The sequence below is a fragment of the Danio rerio genome, chromosome 13, assembly GCF_052040795.2.
Source record: "Danio rerio strain M-AB ecotype USA chromosome 13, GRCz13ab, whole genome shotgun sequence".
In the NCBI taxonomy this organism is placed as follows: Eukaryota; Metazoa; Chordata; class Actinopteri; order Cypriniformes; family Danionidae; genus Danio; species Danio rerio.
Genome location: NC_141033.1, coordinates 2,292,501 through 2,310,000, shown reverse-complemented (window position 1 = coordinate 2,310,000; position 17,500 = coordinate 2,292,501). Strand labels below are relative to the sequence as shown.

General features: G+C 34.2%; 1 protein-coding gene across 1 annotated transcript in view; it reads right to left on the bottom strand.

Moving 5' to 3' along the window:
• The window catches only part of gclc (glutamate-cysteine ligase, catalytic subunit), a 35,360-nt gene that overhangs the window by 8,944 nt on the left and 8,916 nt on the right, over positions 1-17,500 (bottom strand). The window contains 7 exon segments of the mRNA NM_199277.2: positions 406-544; positions 2,915-3,031; positions 5,471-5,545; positions 5,620-5,756; positions 7,136-7,194; positions 10,002-10,115; positions 14,774-14,956. Coding sequence (NP_954971.2) covers positions 406-544; positions 2,915-3,031; positions 5,471-5,545; positions 5,620-5,756; positions 7,136-7,194; positions 10,002-10,115; positions 14,774-14,956 — 824 coding nt within the window.

The following is a 17,500-nucleotide window of genomic DNA, read 5'->3' as shown; positions in this document are numbered from 1 at the left end:
TCAAATGTTTTACACTTTTCAACAAAAGAAATTGAGAAATTGAGCAACGCTAATGGTTTAATCTGATTCACTTATCTATGCTAAGCTAAGCAAAACAACAACAACAACAACTACTTCTACTGATAATAATAATGAGGGTCATAATAAGTTTACTAAGCAACTAAGGCACAGGTGTCAAGCTCAGTTCCTGGAGGACCACAGCTCTGCACAGTTTAGTTCCAACCCTAATTAAACACACCTGATCAAACTAATTGAGTCCTTCAGGCTTGTTTAAAACCTAAAGGTAAGTGTGATGGAGCAGGGTTGCAACTAAACTGTGCATTATTATTATTACTATTATTATTATTATTATTAATATGAATGCAATATTGAAAGTTAAAGTCTGAGCTCTGGAAGTGTGTTTACCTGCATCAAGGAGCTGCTTGTTGATGTCCTCATCTATGGTCAGCTCGATGTCGTTGTATTTCTCTCCACAGCAGGAGAGGTAGCTGTCGATCGAATCATATCTTGATTTATGGATCCTGAATTTGTTGTTTTTCAGCGACTACAGAGAAAAAGACACAAACAGGGTTATTTTACTGTAGCATGACTTATAATAGTTTATAGTTTAATAGATTCTTAGAATTAGTTTTTATTTTTATAATTAACATTTATATTATTTTTCCTTCTTAAGCTTTGGTATTTTTGTTGTATTAGCTTAGAAAAAGATTTGCCCATTTAGTTTTTACGATTTATGTAAGTTTTAGTTATTTGGGCACATGGGTATAATAATAAAATAATAATAATTAAAATTAAAAAGTCATTCATATATTTTTTCCATTTATTTTACAAATATAGCAACAAAAATAATTTTAGTTTAATATTTTTAGGTAATTTTAAACATCCTGCACAAGAGCATAAATCAAATTTAATTAACAAAAAAATAAACTAAATAAAAAACACAATAAAATAAATAAAATATTAATAAAAATATAAATTTATAAAATTAATAAAACAAATAAATAATAAAGCATACATTAAAAATAATAAAATAATAATAAATAAATTAAAAATAATGTACAGTGTACCTTGATCAACTTCTTACATTAGTGCTATCCAAATAAACCCATAAATATAAATAAATAAATTAATTAAATAATCACTTAAAATAAATAAAATAAAAAATACAATTAAATCAAATATTAATTAAATATAAATTAATAAAGTTTACAACACAATAACAATAAAAAATACAATATCATAAATATAATATTAATAAATATACAAATAAATAATTAAAATAAATAAATAATTAAAATACAATACATAAATAAAATATTAATAACTATATATAAATAAATAATTAAATAAGTAAATAATTAAAATACAATAACATAAATAAAATATTAATAAATATATTTAAAAATAAAATAAAATAATTAAAATATATAAGTAATAGAAATACAATAACATAAATAAAATATTAATAAATATATATAAAAAATGAAATAAAATTAATAATTCAAATGAGCAAATAATTAAAATACAATAACATAAATACAATATTAATAAATATATTTTAAAAATGTAATTAAATAAAGTAAATAATTAAAATACAATAACATAAATAAAATATTTATAAAAATATATAAAAATGTAATAAAATAAATAATTAAAATAAATAATTAAAATGCAATAACATAAATAAAATATTAATAAATATATAAAAATAATAAAATAAATAATTAAAATAAGTAAATAATAAAAATACAATAACAAATAAAATAGTTTGGCCAGAAGTAGTCCGATTTGCAGAAATCCTGTTTAATCATTACAATTGAGAGATTTTATTATCATTTGACATATCATCAACTAAAGCTGCTGAAGTCGCTTCATCTTTTTTACTCAATTAAATGACTCTGAATGTTTGTTTATTTCTGTTTTAATGCAATATCAGCAGCATTTGAGTCCCGGCTGGACCATTTGGCATTTCTGTGTGGAATGTTCTCCCCGTGTTGGCGTGGGTTTCCTCCGGGTGCTCCAGTTTCCCCCACAGTCCAAACACATGCGCTATTGATGAATTGAATAAACTAAATTAGCCGTAGTGTGTGTGTGTGTGTGTATAAATGAGAGTGTATGGATGTTTCCCAGTACTGGGTTGCAGCTGGAAGGGCATCCGCTGCGTAAAACATATGCTGGAACAGTTGGCGGTTCATTCCGCTGTGGCAGCCTGTGATAAATAGGGAGCTATATATACGCATTTAAGTATGTTTTATAGTCAAAATATTCCTACAATATAGTCATAAATTGGTTTGACTATTACAAAACTTTCCAAACCTTGGAGCAAGTCTAGTCTTTTTAAATTATTAACAGATGGTGTCTTGTCATATGATGTATCCACAGGACTGTTATTATTATTATTACTTATAAGTATGAACGTTTATTGTGTGAAAAAAGGGCGTTACAGAACATCCTGACATTATAGAACATAATTATCATAATTATGCTGAATATTACATTTTTTTCGAAGCAATCTTAAAGAAACACTCCACCTTATTTGTAAAAAGTCTCATTTTCCAACTCCCCTTTAGTTAAAGAGTTAAGTTTTACCATTATTTTAACACATTCACCGAGAGCACTTTTAGCTTAGCTTAGCATAGTTCATTGAATCAGATTAGACCATTAGCATCTCAATTAAAAAAAAGACCAAAAAGGTGTAATAATTTTCCCATTCACCATCTGACTCTTATCCCATAAGTTCCTTAAGAAACCCAAGAAACTGTGACCTCCTAAATGCAAACAATTTCATTCTGAACAGCATCGAAAACCTTTAACAAGACTTTCTACGTTTTTGTGGGCAGGTAAAGTCATGTTCATTCAGTGTATTTATCAGCATTTTGACAATGAAGTGTGTATGTCAGGTGTGTGTCCTGACCTCCAGGCCTCTCTCCTCTCGGGTACGGTCATCCACAGATGCAGAGATAACACCCCAGCGGCAGTCGATGTCGGACACAAAACCCCGATAGAATGGAGAGGCGGCGCTCAGAGCCATCTGAACACAAACAGCAGAGCTCAAAAACACTGTAAACACTAACTACACACAGATTGATGAAGCAGGATTATACAGTACTGCAGATATTACCAACACCGAGTTATTAGTTAATGAATTTCCAAACAAGAAATAAGTATGACCAATAATTGTACAGTATTTATTAATCATTGTTCAACATTTACTAATGCATTATTAACATCCAAATTCATGCTAGTTAACATGAGTTAATGCACCTTGAGGTAACATGAACATGAACAGTTGCATTTTCATTAACTAACATGATCAAATACTGTAATAAATGTATCGTTCATCGTTTGTTCATGTTAGTAAATCCATTAAAGGTGCAGTATGCAAGTCTGACACCCAGTGGTTGAACTAGGTATTGCATTCCTGGATCAAAACAAACAAGCGCAGGTTGCCAGATTGAGGACCAACAGGAGCCAGTCTGATGATCGAGCCTAAAGGCTGATTTAAATCGTATTCAATATAAAAGCAACGGCATGCGATAGAAGGGTTATTCTTCATATTAAAAGGAGTTTTTGTCCTATCCAACACATCGAATTAATGACATGACTTTTAGTGTTGTACTACTGAAAGCAGCAGCAGATAGTTCACCTCAGATCTTGAAAATTACTATAATTCAGTGCAAACCAACATATATCAGTGATTCAGCATCTGCATTTCATAATGTTAAAGAGGTTTAATATGTATTCATTAGATTATAGACCATACCATTTGGCTGGAGTGCAGTGAGTGCACTATTCTGTGCTTCTGAATGCCTTTATTTCCATTTCTGTCGTGTTTCGTCTGGTGCAAACAGCCAAATTGCTCATCACTGCAATACTTGTCACATAGCGTGTTGTTAGGACACTGGCTTACAATGTAACCAGCTCACCTGATGTTTACACTCATAATATTTATAGTATTTACTAATCAATAACCTCATGTGGAATTCTGAATCCACATCTCATGTAAGAGGCTGTTACTGTCCACCAGAGGTCGCATTTCGGTCACAAACGCATGCTTTGACAGCCTTCCTAACTGAATGAATGAAATGCGCCGTTTTCCATAAACGCAACACAGTCCTGTAATTTATCCTCTGATTCAAATATTTTACATACTAATCAGTTAAGTGTCAATGGTGTACAAATTACAGACAATACATTTAATAATTGTACCATTAAATGTTAAGCAGAACCCGTTGTTGCCTAAATGCAAATCTTTTTGGAATTACTTATTTAAGCAAATTGAGTGGAAAAACGTTTGAAACTTACCTAGTAAACCCTGTCTCACCAATAAAGCTAAAGAAGTGACATATAAACGAATACATTTAATATATCTTGTGGAAAAAAGTTATTAAATTTTTTTAAAGACATGGAATATATGTGCGCTTTTTGTGAATTAGAGATCGATAAAACACCAGTTTTTTGAATTGACAAATGTTTAGGTTTGATGTTGAATATCTTAAATTTAAACTTATAAAATTAAAAACTCAGTTTTCTTGCAAAGAATTTTTTTTTATGTACAATAATAATAGCAAAACTTTGGAGCAAAATTTGTTTATTAATTTAATGATAATAATGATAATATGGGAAGTATCATGTATTTATTATTTAATATATATTTATTTATTGTATATTAATTTTATTTGTATTTATTTGTTTTTTTTTCTACTGATTTGTTCTTTTGAAGTGAAAATAGCGTAAGCATTGTATTCCTCATTTTTGTATGCTATTGTTCTTGTTATGCAAAAAAAAATAACAATTAAAAAATAATAAAAAATAAAGGCAACCCGGAGTGCTGAAATATAATGGGCTAAACTGGCATTGGGTGGGTTAAAGGAACCAAAACAAAGACAGCCGTTCTGGCACGTAACACACATGTTCAAAGCAGAATTTCTGACTTCAGCATTGTTTCTCAGATACACAAGAATGTTCACTGAGCATGTTTCTTAAATATCTGCAAACATTTTATGGTGTTTTTATGCTTTAGAAGAGTCAAAAACGTACATAAAGCACCTTTACGCCCCATTCAGCTTCAGCGTCAACGCTTGACAGAGGTCGTGTCTGAAGTTGGGGCTGAAGCGATCGTCATAGCAGCAACAGCCAATGAAATTCAGTCAGCAATAGGCCACTGTCTAGCTGGTGTATTTGCATAAAGCGATCTGATTGGCTGATGCTTCCATCGGCGCTTGAAAAGTTGAGCTAGTCCACACTTCTGCAGCGAGCAACGCCTCTGAAGTGGCGCCGACGGATCCACAATGCAGTTCGGCAACGCCTGACGTCACCCATTCAAAGTGAATGGGAAGCGTTGACGGTGACGCCCCGTGTGAATGTGGCGTTAAGGCAAGACACTATAGGTGGAAACCCTTTGGGCTAATATTTAGTGTTGTACTGTATATCATAATCTAAAATGTCACTGCTTTTCCGATTTACTTACCACTATGGGACAGAAAGTGGCCAGCTGGTCGTAAAGGTATCGAGCCTCACTGATGCTGCAAGCCTGGAAGGTCACCTATAACATCAAAAACACACCTTCAGCCAAACATCCTCAGCGCAAACCAACGAGAGAGAGTTTCTGAGCGTCACCTGCAGGCAGCAGTTCCCCATGCCGAAGCCCATGGCGTCCATGTAGATGTGATCCGGCTTGGCACCTCGAGCAGCTTCTCCATCATCCTCTGGAAACACCTCCATGAATGGAGACGGGGTGTTGATATCTTTAAAAACTGTTGAGATAAACAAAAGAGAAGCAGTTTCAATCCATGCAGAACACTGTGCATTTATGAAGTGTGCTTTACACAGGTGAGTGGGTTTGACAAACCACCCGTAGAAATACTTTTATTCCTTTTTAAAAAATAAATAGACCAAAATAAAAATAAAAAAAACTTGACAAATACTTAATTCAAATCGTTTTGGTAAGTAGCAGATAACTTGAAAAAGATTTCAGGCTGATCCTCCAACAAGGGCTCAACGGATAGGAATTGTAAAGGAAACACGCTGTATGGAGAGACTCACTTTTAATCTAAGATTTGATTCAAAGATGTGCAACAAGTACTGGCAAAAATGGTCTGAATATGTCATTGTAAACAATTTGTGATAATGTATGTCAAATGTATTATGATTTTGTAACCCCTATGACAACCGCTTTGTTCTTTATTTCAATTGTTCTTCTTTCTTTTCTCTAATTAAAAAATAAAATAAATTAATGAATAAATGAACACTCCCTCCTCCTCATTCTAGCACAGTTGCTTTGTATAATCAGCACTTGTTGTGTGCATTGCCTCTTCTTTGTTTGTGTGTATGGCTCTCCTCAATTGCAAGTCAATGTGGACAAAAGCGTCTGCTAAATGACTAAATGCAATGTAATGAAAACAAATGCACAAGGTCATAATCTGCACAGTTTTGCTTTGTTTTTTAAGGCGTTTAAGTGAATAGCATTGCTCACTGTGAAATGTCATTGGTCCAAAAACACATTACATTTAGTCATTTAGCATTGTTCTCATTAGTTTCAGTATTTACTAACATGAACAAGCATTGAGCTCTACATTTATTACAGTATTTATTCTTGGTCTTTAATGTTAGTTAATGGTGATAACAATGAACAACTTTAACTCAAAGTGCATAAACTAACGCCAAGCAAGAATTTGGATTATGATAAAATATTACTAAATGTTGAACTATGATTATCATTATTATTAACATGTATTGATCATTCTTACTTCGTGGTATTCAATCCATTAACATCAATCGTTTTCCTAAACAGCGTTAAATCTGGAGGATTTGATGTGGAGTGAGGGGAACTAAAATACATGTTTAACACTATTTATTTATTTATTTAAAGTCTACCAGCTGCCTATTAGCATTATTTGAATAAGAGTGCACTCACACTAGGCTATCCGAACCATTTCTGTGTGCATTTCCTGGTCTGTTTGACAAGTGAGTGCCATGCCCAGGCGAGGTTCAGTTGGCCGGCTCTGGCCCGGTTGGAAGAGGTGTGCCAGAGCGCAGTTCAGATGGGTTTCATGTTGAATTTTTTTTTTTATTACAGAAGCAATATCCTATAATTAAAACATTTAATAAATTAATAATCATACTAACAACTTACTTGGTACGTTTATCACCACCTTTTCACCCCTCCGATGGCGGATGTTTCTGGTCAGAGTGCTGAAACACAACAACAAACCAGATCTGTTAGCGATGCACAAGCTAAAGCATCCATGCTAGATTCAGACACAATAACCAAACTGATTTACTGTTACATTAAACATTTAAGAATTCCCTTCTTCTATTATCCGGAAAAAAATGTTAGAGAAAAAGCAGCTATTGACTTCCATAGTAGGAACAAAAAAATACAATGGAAGTCAATGGCTTTATCTTTTTTCCCCCAGCATTCTTCAGAATATCTTCCTTTGTGCTCAACAAAAGCCCCCCCAAAAAACCCAAACAGGTTTAAAACAAGGATGAGTAAATGATGAAAGAAGCTTCACTTTTAAGTGAACGATCTCTTTAAATATTTAGAAACATATTTACAATTTACATCTACAGCACAAACTATGGAAGATGAAAACTGCAAACAATAAATAAATAAATACGCAAATAAATAAGTAAATAAATCTATAAATTCCTGCTTGAATAAAACAATAAATAAATAAATAAATATGCAAATAAATATGCAAAAAAAGATAAATGATTAAATAAATCCATAAATTTCTGCATAAATAAAACACATAAATATGAAAATTAATATGCAAAAAATAAATAAATGAGTAAAAAATCCACAAATTCCTGCATAAATAAAACAGTAAATAAAAACGCAAAAAAATAGATAAATGATTAAATAAATCCACAAATTTCTGCATAAATAAAACAATAAAAGACTAAATAAATAAACAAATAAATAAATGAGTAAATAAATCCACAAACTCCTGCATAAAACAATAAATAAATAAATACGCAAATAAATTAATCATCAAATTAATTGTGCATTTTTAAATTATTATATCACTATAATTCGGTTTTTATTATTACATTATTATAATTATTAAAAAATGTTTGAAAGGGGGAAAAAAAAATCAACTTTTAGTTCAGCATTTACTTATTTAATAAGTAATTTATTCAATTACTTTCCTGCCAACAGTGTTATTGTTTATATATTTACGCAGAAATTTGTGGATTTTTATTTACATTTATTTATTTGCATATTTATTTATTTATTTTTTATTTACGCAGGAATCTGTGGATTTTTATATACATTGTTTATTTATTTGCATATTTATTTATTGTTTTATTAATTCAGGAATTTATGGATTTATTTATTAATTTATTTATTTGCGTATTTATTTATTGTTTTATTTATGCAGAAATTTATGGATTTATTTAATCATTTATTTATTTGCGTATTTATTTATTGTTTTATTTATGCAGGAATTTATGGATTTATTTAATCATTTATTTATTTGCGTATTTATTTATTGTTTTATTTATGCAGGAATTTATGGATTTATTTAATCGTTTATTTACTTGAGTATTTATTTATTGTTTTATTTATGCAGGAATTTGTGGATTTTTACATACATTATTTATTGATTTGCGTATTTATTGTTGCAGGTTTCATTCTCCATAACAAACAGTGCAAAATAACTCAGAAGCTTAAAGGTTGAGTGAAGTGCTTTGAAATGTGCATTTTTGTTTAATGTGTGACGTAATTTGAGCTGAAACATGAAGACAGGGTGGGACGGACTAGCTCCTCCCCCTTTTTAAAACATCCAATAGCCTTTTGTTATCATCACAGCTTCGCCAGTGAGAGAGACTGAGATCAAACACAAAAAGCAATAGCATCTTGAAGGGGGCGGGGCATGTCTGACATTAGAGAGCATATGATTGGTCAGAAGATTAGATGAGAAACTGAATTATGAGGTCCAATAAAAAACTGGAATTGACAAACTGCAAGCTTTAGATGTTTATATCTTCTAAATGCTAATTTGACCACTGTTTTGTTCTGGAAGACATAGACACATATTATAACAAATCTACATAGAGATATACATTCATTCAGAAATGATGGCAAAAATTAGTTCAGTTCTAGAACCACATCAAAATATATAAATGGGGTTATTTTCTAAATTTGTCCTATAGGGTTGGATAATATACAGATAATAAGATCTAAATCAGTGTTTCTCAACCACGTTCCTGGAGGACCACCAGCTCTGCACATTTCCCATGTCTCCTTAACCAAACACACCTGATTCAGATCATCAGCTCATTAGCAGACTGACAGACCTGTAATGGGTGTGACAAACAAAGGAGACATCCAAAACATGCAGTGTTGGTGGTCGTCCAGGAACGTGGTTGAGAAGCACTGATCTAAATGACTTTATTATGATTTTGTGTGGACTTTAAAATCAATGGTTTGCTAAAATCTTTAATGTAAATATAAGCAACCGTAACATAACCAGCGGTGATTGTGTAGCGTGATCAGATGAACAGCGCTTTGTATAAACGCTCTGGGCTGCTGGTATGTGAAAGATCATTGTCTGTGGGACTGGGCTCCCCATAATCCCCTGCTAAAGCCTGCCAGCTCCAGCTTACACAAACAGCTTCGCATTGTTCAGGGCCGTTTCCACATGAGATCAGAGACTCATCTGGACGGGAGGTCAGAGCTGATGAATAAGGGCCACATTTCGAAATGTGACACTATTTAAAATATAAATCATCTTATATTTGATATCATCTTATAATTTATTTATATTTTTAGAATTTTTTGATAACATTTCACAATAAGTTTTCATTAGTTAATATTAGTTCATGCATTTACTCTCATTAAACTATACATTTATTACAGTATCTGTTCACTGCATCGTTCGGGTCAGACGTCTCCTAAAACTCGCAGTGGGGCCGTTTCCACATGGAATCAGAGACTGAAACTCATCTGGACGGGTCAGAGCTGAATTAAAGGCCACTTGATCTCTCACCTGAATCTCGGGTGTCGGTTGATGGCCTCGTCTGGGAAGAACAGCGATTTGGAAACCCCTTTTTCAACAGGTGTGGGTTTGTACTCCGGCAGGGTGAAGCCCGGGCAGCCTAACCTGAAATACAACATTTTTTAAAAGTTTTTTAAAAAACACAATTTTTGGAGAGTTAACAGTTTAGTTTTTACCATTTTTTAATCCATTCAGATGATCTCAGAGTCTGATAGGAGCACTTTTAGCTTAGCTTAGCATAAATCATTGAATCAGATTAGACCATTAGCATCTTGCTCAATAAAATAAAAAGTTTATATAATATTCCTATTTAAAGTCCGCATGAACCGAAAGCTGCGACCATTTTTTTTCGTAATGTGACAGTTCCTAGAGAAACGGAATATTAAATTAGAAAACAGTGGGCGTGGCTTGTTTTTTTCTACTCACACTGATAGGATGTAGTTAAATAGGCATTTCCTTCAGAAAGATGTGGAAAAGGGTTTGAGGAGAGTTATTACGACCTAATAGACTCCTCCTGCTCACCGTTTCTGTTTGTTGTGAAAACTGACAACTGGAGGGGTGTGGTTAAATATGTTAGCCCCGCCCAATACCTCAGACAGACCTATTCTGACAATAGAACTGAAAACAAACAAGTGCAATTCAAATTTTATCTTTAAAATTACAAGCGCAAACCCTTTTCTTAATGACACACACATGTGAATTGTTCACCACAAAACTAGCAATGTGAGCTAACAAAATCAATACGGCTAGTTTTGACTTCATGTGTACTTCACAGCTTGGTTCTTCTGTGGTTAGCTCATGTATCCAGACTGACAGAAACATGAACATGAAAGTTGCTATTTCAAGGTCAATTTGGCAAAGAATTATACTCTCATTCTGGCGTAACAATCTAGGGACGTCTTTACCATGCAGCAGGCACAATCATCTTATGATATGGAAGACTATGTGCATTTTAGTTTGGCTGCATTGAATGAACTCTGATGTGAGCAATTCTGTGTATGTTGGTGGTGACCTGTGCCTTAACCCCCACAAACTGATAGATGTGAAGTAAATGATCCTTTTACGATGGGTGTGAGCCTTGAGTTCTCAATGGCTACAAGCAAAACAACAGCTGAAACATCTGATAAGAGGGTCCCGCTGAGTAAACACAGAATGGCTTGTTTGCTGTTGCTAGTATAAAGTTGTGTCTCATGGACAGTACTTTGGGTTAAGTTGCTTGAAGAGCGACGAGTTAACATCAATGCTGAGGAACTGCGGTACTATTCATTATGTTCAATACAGTCCTTTCCCTGTAAGAACTTTGCTCAGCTTACTTATTTTATATATTAGAGCCATCTAATACATCGGCGAGCCACCCAAGAACGGTTAAGCCAAATACAGCAAAATATAAGATAATAACTTTTACATTTTCTGTTAGTCTTCGTACATATTGAAATTACAGAATAGTCAACATTTAAAATAGAAAAAATAACTTATGTTGTCAGATGCTAATGGTCTAATCTGATTTAATGATTTATGCTAAGCTAAGCTAAAAATGCTCCCACCAGACCTGGAGATCGACTGAATAGACTTAAAAATGGTAAAACTAAACTGTTTAACTCTGGGTGACTTGCAAAATGAACCTTTTTTTCTTTAAGTCACAACTCTACTCTGGTTTATTAGCATGGAAATACAAATATAAGCCTGTGTTTACTTGTATTATCAGGGTCAATAAAGTGGTTAAAAGGGGTTAAAGGGTGAATGCTATCAGCAAATACACGACACACCCAGATCAGTCAAACAAGCGGACAGTTTTATGCATAAAAACAGATGTTTCACCATTTGTATTAGTTTATCTCATATATAGAAGTTGAAACAAAAATGTTTATAATCTAGCCCCAAATTAACAATAATAAATGTATATAAAATAAAAGTCATATTCTTTGGTTTTTATTTTTATTATTTTATACAAAACTCAAGCAGCCCGGGTGACAAAGGCAATAAACTTTTTGCCTTCTTGAGCACTGGCAGAACTCCAAGTGATGCGAATGCTGAAGGCAGGGTCCCAACAACTGTGTCTTCGTCTTTGGGTTATACTTTCAGGACAAAGACAATCTTTTGTTGATAAACATGCGTGGTCAGTGGCTGGACAGGTTCTTTGCCCCGTCTACTTAAATTGCTTGCTTTGTTTAGATTTGTCTTCGCCTTTAGCCACTACCCACCCCCACCCCCCCCCCCTACCCACCAAAAAAATTCTGTATTAAAGTAATTTATTTCTGTATTTCTGTCCAAATTAAACTCTTTTTTTTAACTTGTAAGATGACACTTTTTAGACTGTAAGACACTCTTGTAGGCCTGGACTTCTTGAAGATGCTGTTTGAACATGTCTCAATAAAAAATTCTGCTTGCAACTAGTCTCCTAGGTCCATGTCCCAGGAGCCAGTTTCTGTGCCCGACGATCAGGTCCTTCGACCACTAGGCTATCCACAATGCACAGGCCCCTTAAGCCCCTTATCCTCAACTCACTTTTGACTAGACAAAAATAATAACTATTTATTTTTTCACATGCATTCACTTATTTTATTGCAGTAACGCTCTCCTCACATGTGAAACACACATCACTCTCAGCCACGGTGCATCAAAAACAGTGTATTCACTGATATCAATGAGTACACATAGTGCACTTATTGACTGAAACATTATCAGAGCCAAACTTATTCTTAGTCTCTAACTCAAACGCTAAGAAATGAGCCAAGAGCTAACAAAAGAAAATATTTAGCATGAACTTTAGTCACATGCTGTGGGTGATTTACTCGCAATGTGGTGCTGTTATATAATAACTTGTGCTGCTGTGGAAAAATGGAGTGGTGTTGAGCTGCGCTACCTGTGTTTTGGGTTATCAGCAAACACAAAGTCCAATTAAACAGAGCTAACTAGTAATTATTTTGGAAATAAATTAACATGTCATCTATTGCTTAGCCAGTGTTCGAAAACAAAAATGAAAGAAGAGAAAAACAAAAACACCCTGTATGAAGCCCATTTGCATGCTAATGTTCGTTTAATGAATTTTCCTTTATTTTAAATATAACCCTAAATCAGAAAAAGTTATGACAGTATAAAAAATGCAAATAAAAAAATTGTGATTTCTAAATTTACTTTGACTTGCACTTCATTGCAGACAATAAAACTAGCATTATTTAATGTGCTTCTCACGATATCCATAGCTTTTTTTTTACATATTAAAATTTTTAAAAGTTGTAACAGGAGCAGTTTAAAACTAGTAATTAGGTAAATTGGTTAAATGATGACATGATTTGAAACAGGTGATGTGAACAGGTGATTGTAATCATGATTAAGTACAAAAGCAGCATCCAGGAAAGGTCTAGTCCAGGGGTGGAGGGCCGGTGTCCTGCACAGTTTAGCTCCAACTTTAATCAAACACACCTGCTTATAGATTTCTAGTGATCTTGAAGACACTGATTAGCATGTCTAGGTGTGTTTGATTAGTGTTGGAGCTAAACGGTGCAGGACAACGGCCCTCCTGGATTGAGTTTGCCCACCCCTGGTCTAATCCTTTAGGAGCAAAGATGGGCTGAGGATTCGCCAGTTTACCAACAAATACATGAGAAAATTGTTGAAATGTTTAAAAACAATGTTCCTCAAAGAAACAAGAGGAAGATAGTTGGATATTTCACCATCAACAGTGCAGAACATCATTAAGAGATTCAAGGAATCTGGAGAAATTTCGGTGTGTAAAGGACAAGGGTGCAAGCCTAAGCTGAATAACCGTGATCTCTGATCCCTCAGGCAGCGCTGCATCAAGAATCCTCACTCATCTATAAGCCATATCACCACATGGGCTCAGGAATACTGCGGCAAACCTTTGTCAGGTACCACAATACATAGCTACATCCACAAATGCCAGGGAAAACTGTACTGTGCCAAAAGGAAGCCCTATGTTAACAATGTCCAGAAGCGCCATCAACTTCTCTGGGCTCGGAGGCATCTAAGATGGACCAACACACAGTGGAAACATGTACTGTGGTCAGATGAATCAGTATTTTTTGGGAGTAATGGACGCTGTGTGCTTTGGACCAAAGAAGAAAAGGATCATCCAGACTGTTTCCAGCAACCAGTCCAAAAGCTCGGGTCTGTCATGGTATGGGATATGTGTCAGTGCCCTTGGCAAAGGTAACTTTCACTTTTGTGATGCACCATTAATGCTGTAAAGCACATAGAGAGTTTGGAGCACAACATGCTGCCTTCTTTTCCAGGGACGCCCATGACTATTTCAACAAGACAATGCAGAATCGAATTCTGCACACATTACAAAGTCCTGGGTGTGGAGGAAGAGGGTACAGGTACTTGACTGACCTGCCTGCAGTCCTGACCTGTCTATAATAGAGAATGTGTGGCACATTTTTCTAAAAAAACATTGACTTTCAATCATTTATTGTCCTAATATGCAAGTTAATGGTTACAGGTTTCCAGCATTCTTCAAAATATCTTCTTTTGTGTTCAACTGAAGATTTAAAGCTGCATGAAGGAGATTAAAATATGATTTAAATTTGTACATGAACTATAGCTTTAATGAGGCGGAAGTGCCTATATTTCGACAATCTGTAAATGAATAGTTGTGGAAAAGGTCATCAGGAAGATCCGCATAAAACATATCAGGAAATGGTTTTAAAGGACATCTGGCATTGTGTACACAACTTGGATATTATTACAAGACTAAAGCCAAGCATTGACTGGAGTTTAGTTAACGATGATGATGTTATTACCTGGGGAATGCCGTGACTGTGAGGAGAGTTTCGTTCTTCTTGAGCACAGATGAAGCCTCTCTCCTCCGCTTCCCCATGTTATCCTCAACCGTATTGAACTCAGACATCGTCCCGCCATACGGCTGACCCGGTGTTCCCTCGATCATGTAGCTGCCGTACTCAGGCCTCCACAATGTGGGGTGGCTGAAAGATATACAGGTCAAGTCAAAATTATTCACTTTTATTTCTGTTTAGAACTGTTGACGTACCTGGTATGAGGATTTTACGCATATTATCATATGCATATTATATCATTTGTATAATTTAAATGTTAAAATTGAAATGTATAAAAAAAAAATGGTTTCGAATACTAATATTTTTCGTATTGAAATTGATAACGAAATATCTGCATTTCGAAATTCGTATACCGAATTTTGGTATTATATTGGTATCGAAATTTTGTATTGAAATTGTATGTAGATTGGGAATTCCAGTATAGTGATAACACTAATGCTTGTAATGTTTTTTTATATTTCACGCATGATTCTTTTCCCTACAAAATCATCCCAATCAATTGAAATCGTTTAAGTTATTTACTCAAATTGTATTCATACCACAATATAGAATAGCAGAAAATCTAAATATCGCAATTTCTGTTTGTTTTTAACATCGTACATCTCACTTTTAAACACAGCGACATTACACTTAATGTGAAATGTCACAAACAACCAAGTGTGATCTCCATTGGTCCATGCATGTTGAAAGTGTTGTGTTTTGGCAGTGCAATCTCTCTTCAGTATGTGCAGTAGAGAGGCAGTAATCAGCAATGCCACGGCTCTTTTGGGCTTCAGATGGGCTTGTGTCAACACATCCCACCCAAAAAAAATAAAATCAGACCACATTCCTCTCTCATATAACTGATCAAACCTCAAATAAAGCTTATGCTGTCCAAACAAACCACTTCAACTGGTTGTGAAAACAGAGTGGAATCACAAAAGAGCCTTTCGATCATGATCACTGACACATGCATAAAAGAGGGACTGGATGACATTGCATTGTAAAGCTGATTTGAATCAATAATTATTGTGAAAAGCGCTATATAAATAACCTTGAACTGAATATGAGGTTAAAGTGTACAGAAGGACAACCCAGTGAAACTCAGCTGCCTTCAAATAAATCATTAGTGGGTGGGTTAAACTCTTGAAGTTTGAGAATACACTGTTGGATTCATTGCAAAAGCCAGTTTTCCTTTTCATTTTGGATTTCCGAAATCACAAGCGTGGCTGAATCTCTGAATATCTAAACACAATAGCAGCATTCCAAAGAATAAATCTGACCTCGTTTTAACATTTTACGTTTTATATAAGTAGCCTAGAGTTCAACAGTTGAGTTACACAATTTTTTAACCCATTCAGCCAATCACTTTTAGCTTAGCTTAGCATAAATTATTAAATCAGATTAGACCATTAGCATCTAAAAAAATAAATAAATAAATAAAAAAGATAATTGTCCTGTTTAAAGCTCGACTTTTCTGTAGTAACATCATGTACTACACTGAAAAAAATAATTCAAAGATGATTCTTTGGATTTACTCAATTTTTTTTACGTTGAGTGGTTGTAAACAATTTATTTGGGCTAAATTTAAACAAACAAATTAAGCTGAACTTTTTAAAACTTACTTTGTTTGTTTAAATTCAACACAAATAAATTGTTTGCAACAGTTCTGCATGCAACACTTTCTTCAGTGTTTTTACCTGAGTAAAGCGTTAAATCTGAAAATTGTCTCAACTCTTCTGTCATTTACAAAGAATAAACCTGACCTCGTTTTAAAGGAACACTCAAGTGTGTTTGGATACAGACAGACTTCACAGCTCTAACAGTCGAGTTTTACCATTTCTGAATCCAGGTCTGGCGTTTGCACTTTTAGCTTAGCTTAGCATAAATCATTGAATCAGATTAGACCATTAGCATGTTGAAAAAAATGGTACTTTTCCTATTTAAAGCTTGACTTTTCTGTAGTTACAGTACATCGTGTACTAAGACAGACAGGAAATTAAAATTTGCCCTTTTCTAGGTTGATATGACTACAAACTATACTCTTATACTGGCAGCAAAGTTCCTCGATTATTACACCAGAATGAGAGTATTTTCCATCTGTCTTAGTATACGATGTAACTACAGTGAAGCGTTAAATCAGAAAATTGTCTAAATCTGCGGTCATTTTCAAAGGATAAATCAGACCTCGTTTTAAAGGAACACTCCACTTTTTTTGGATTTTTCTCCTGTTGCGCTCAACAAACAACCAAATGACCAGAGAAGGGTCTCATGACCTTTAGGTTAACCTCACACCTTTCTCCAAATTTCAGGAGGTAAAATATTGACTCTCAAGCATGACCAAATGACCAGAGAAGAGTCTCAGTACCGTAAGGTTAACTTTCTCCTTATTTCAGGAGGTAGAATATTGACTCTAGATAATCATGCTGACACTACAAACCTCAAATTTGTGCTTTGCAATCAGAAATAATGTGCACCTAGCTGAGAAAGGCCTGATCAACTCACACTTCTCTCTTACCCAATAGGCAGACCTTTGGCCAGCACCTAAATTTTGACTATGAAGGTAAGGGTTTTTGCTGAAACATTGGAAGCTCAGACGTGGGATGAGTGTACATCGCCCGGCATTCGCGGACACACGTGTTGGTTTTCCAGCATGACAGCAGTGGGCTCCCCAGTCTTTGAAGAGGAAAATGA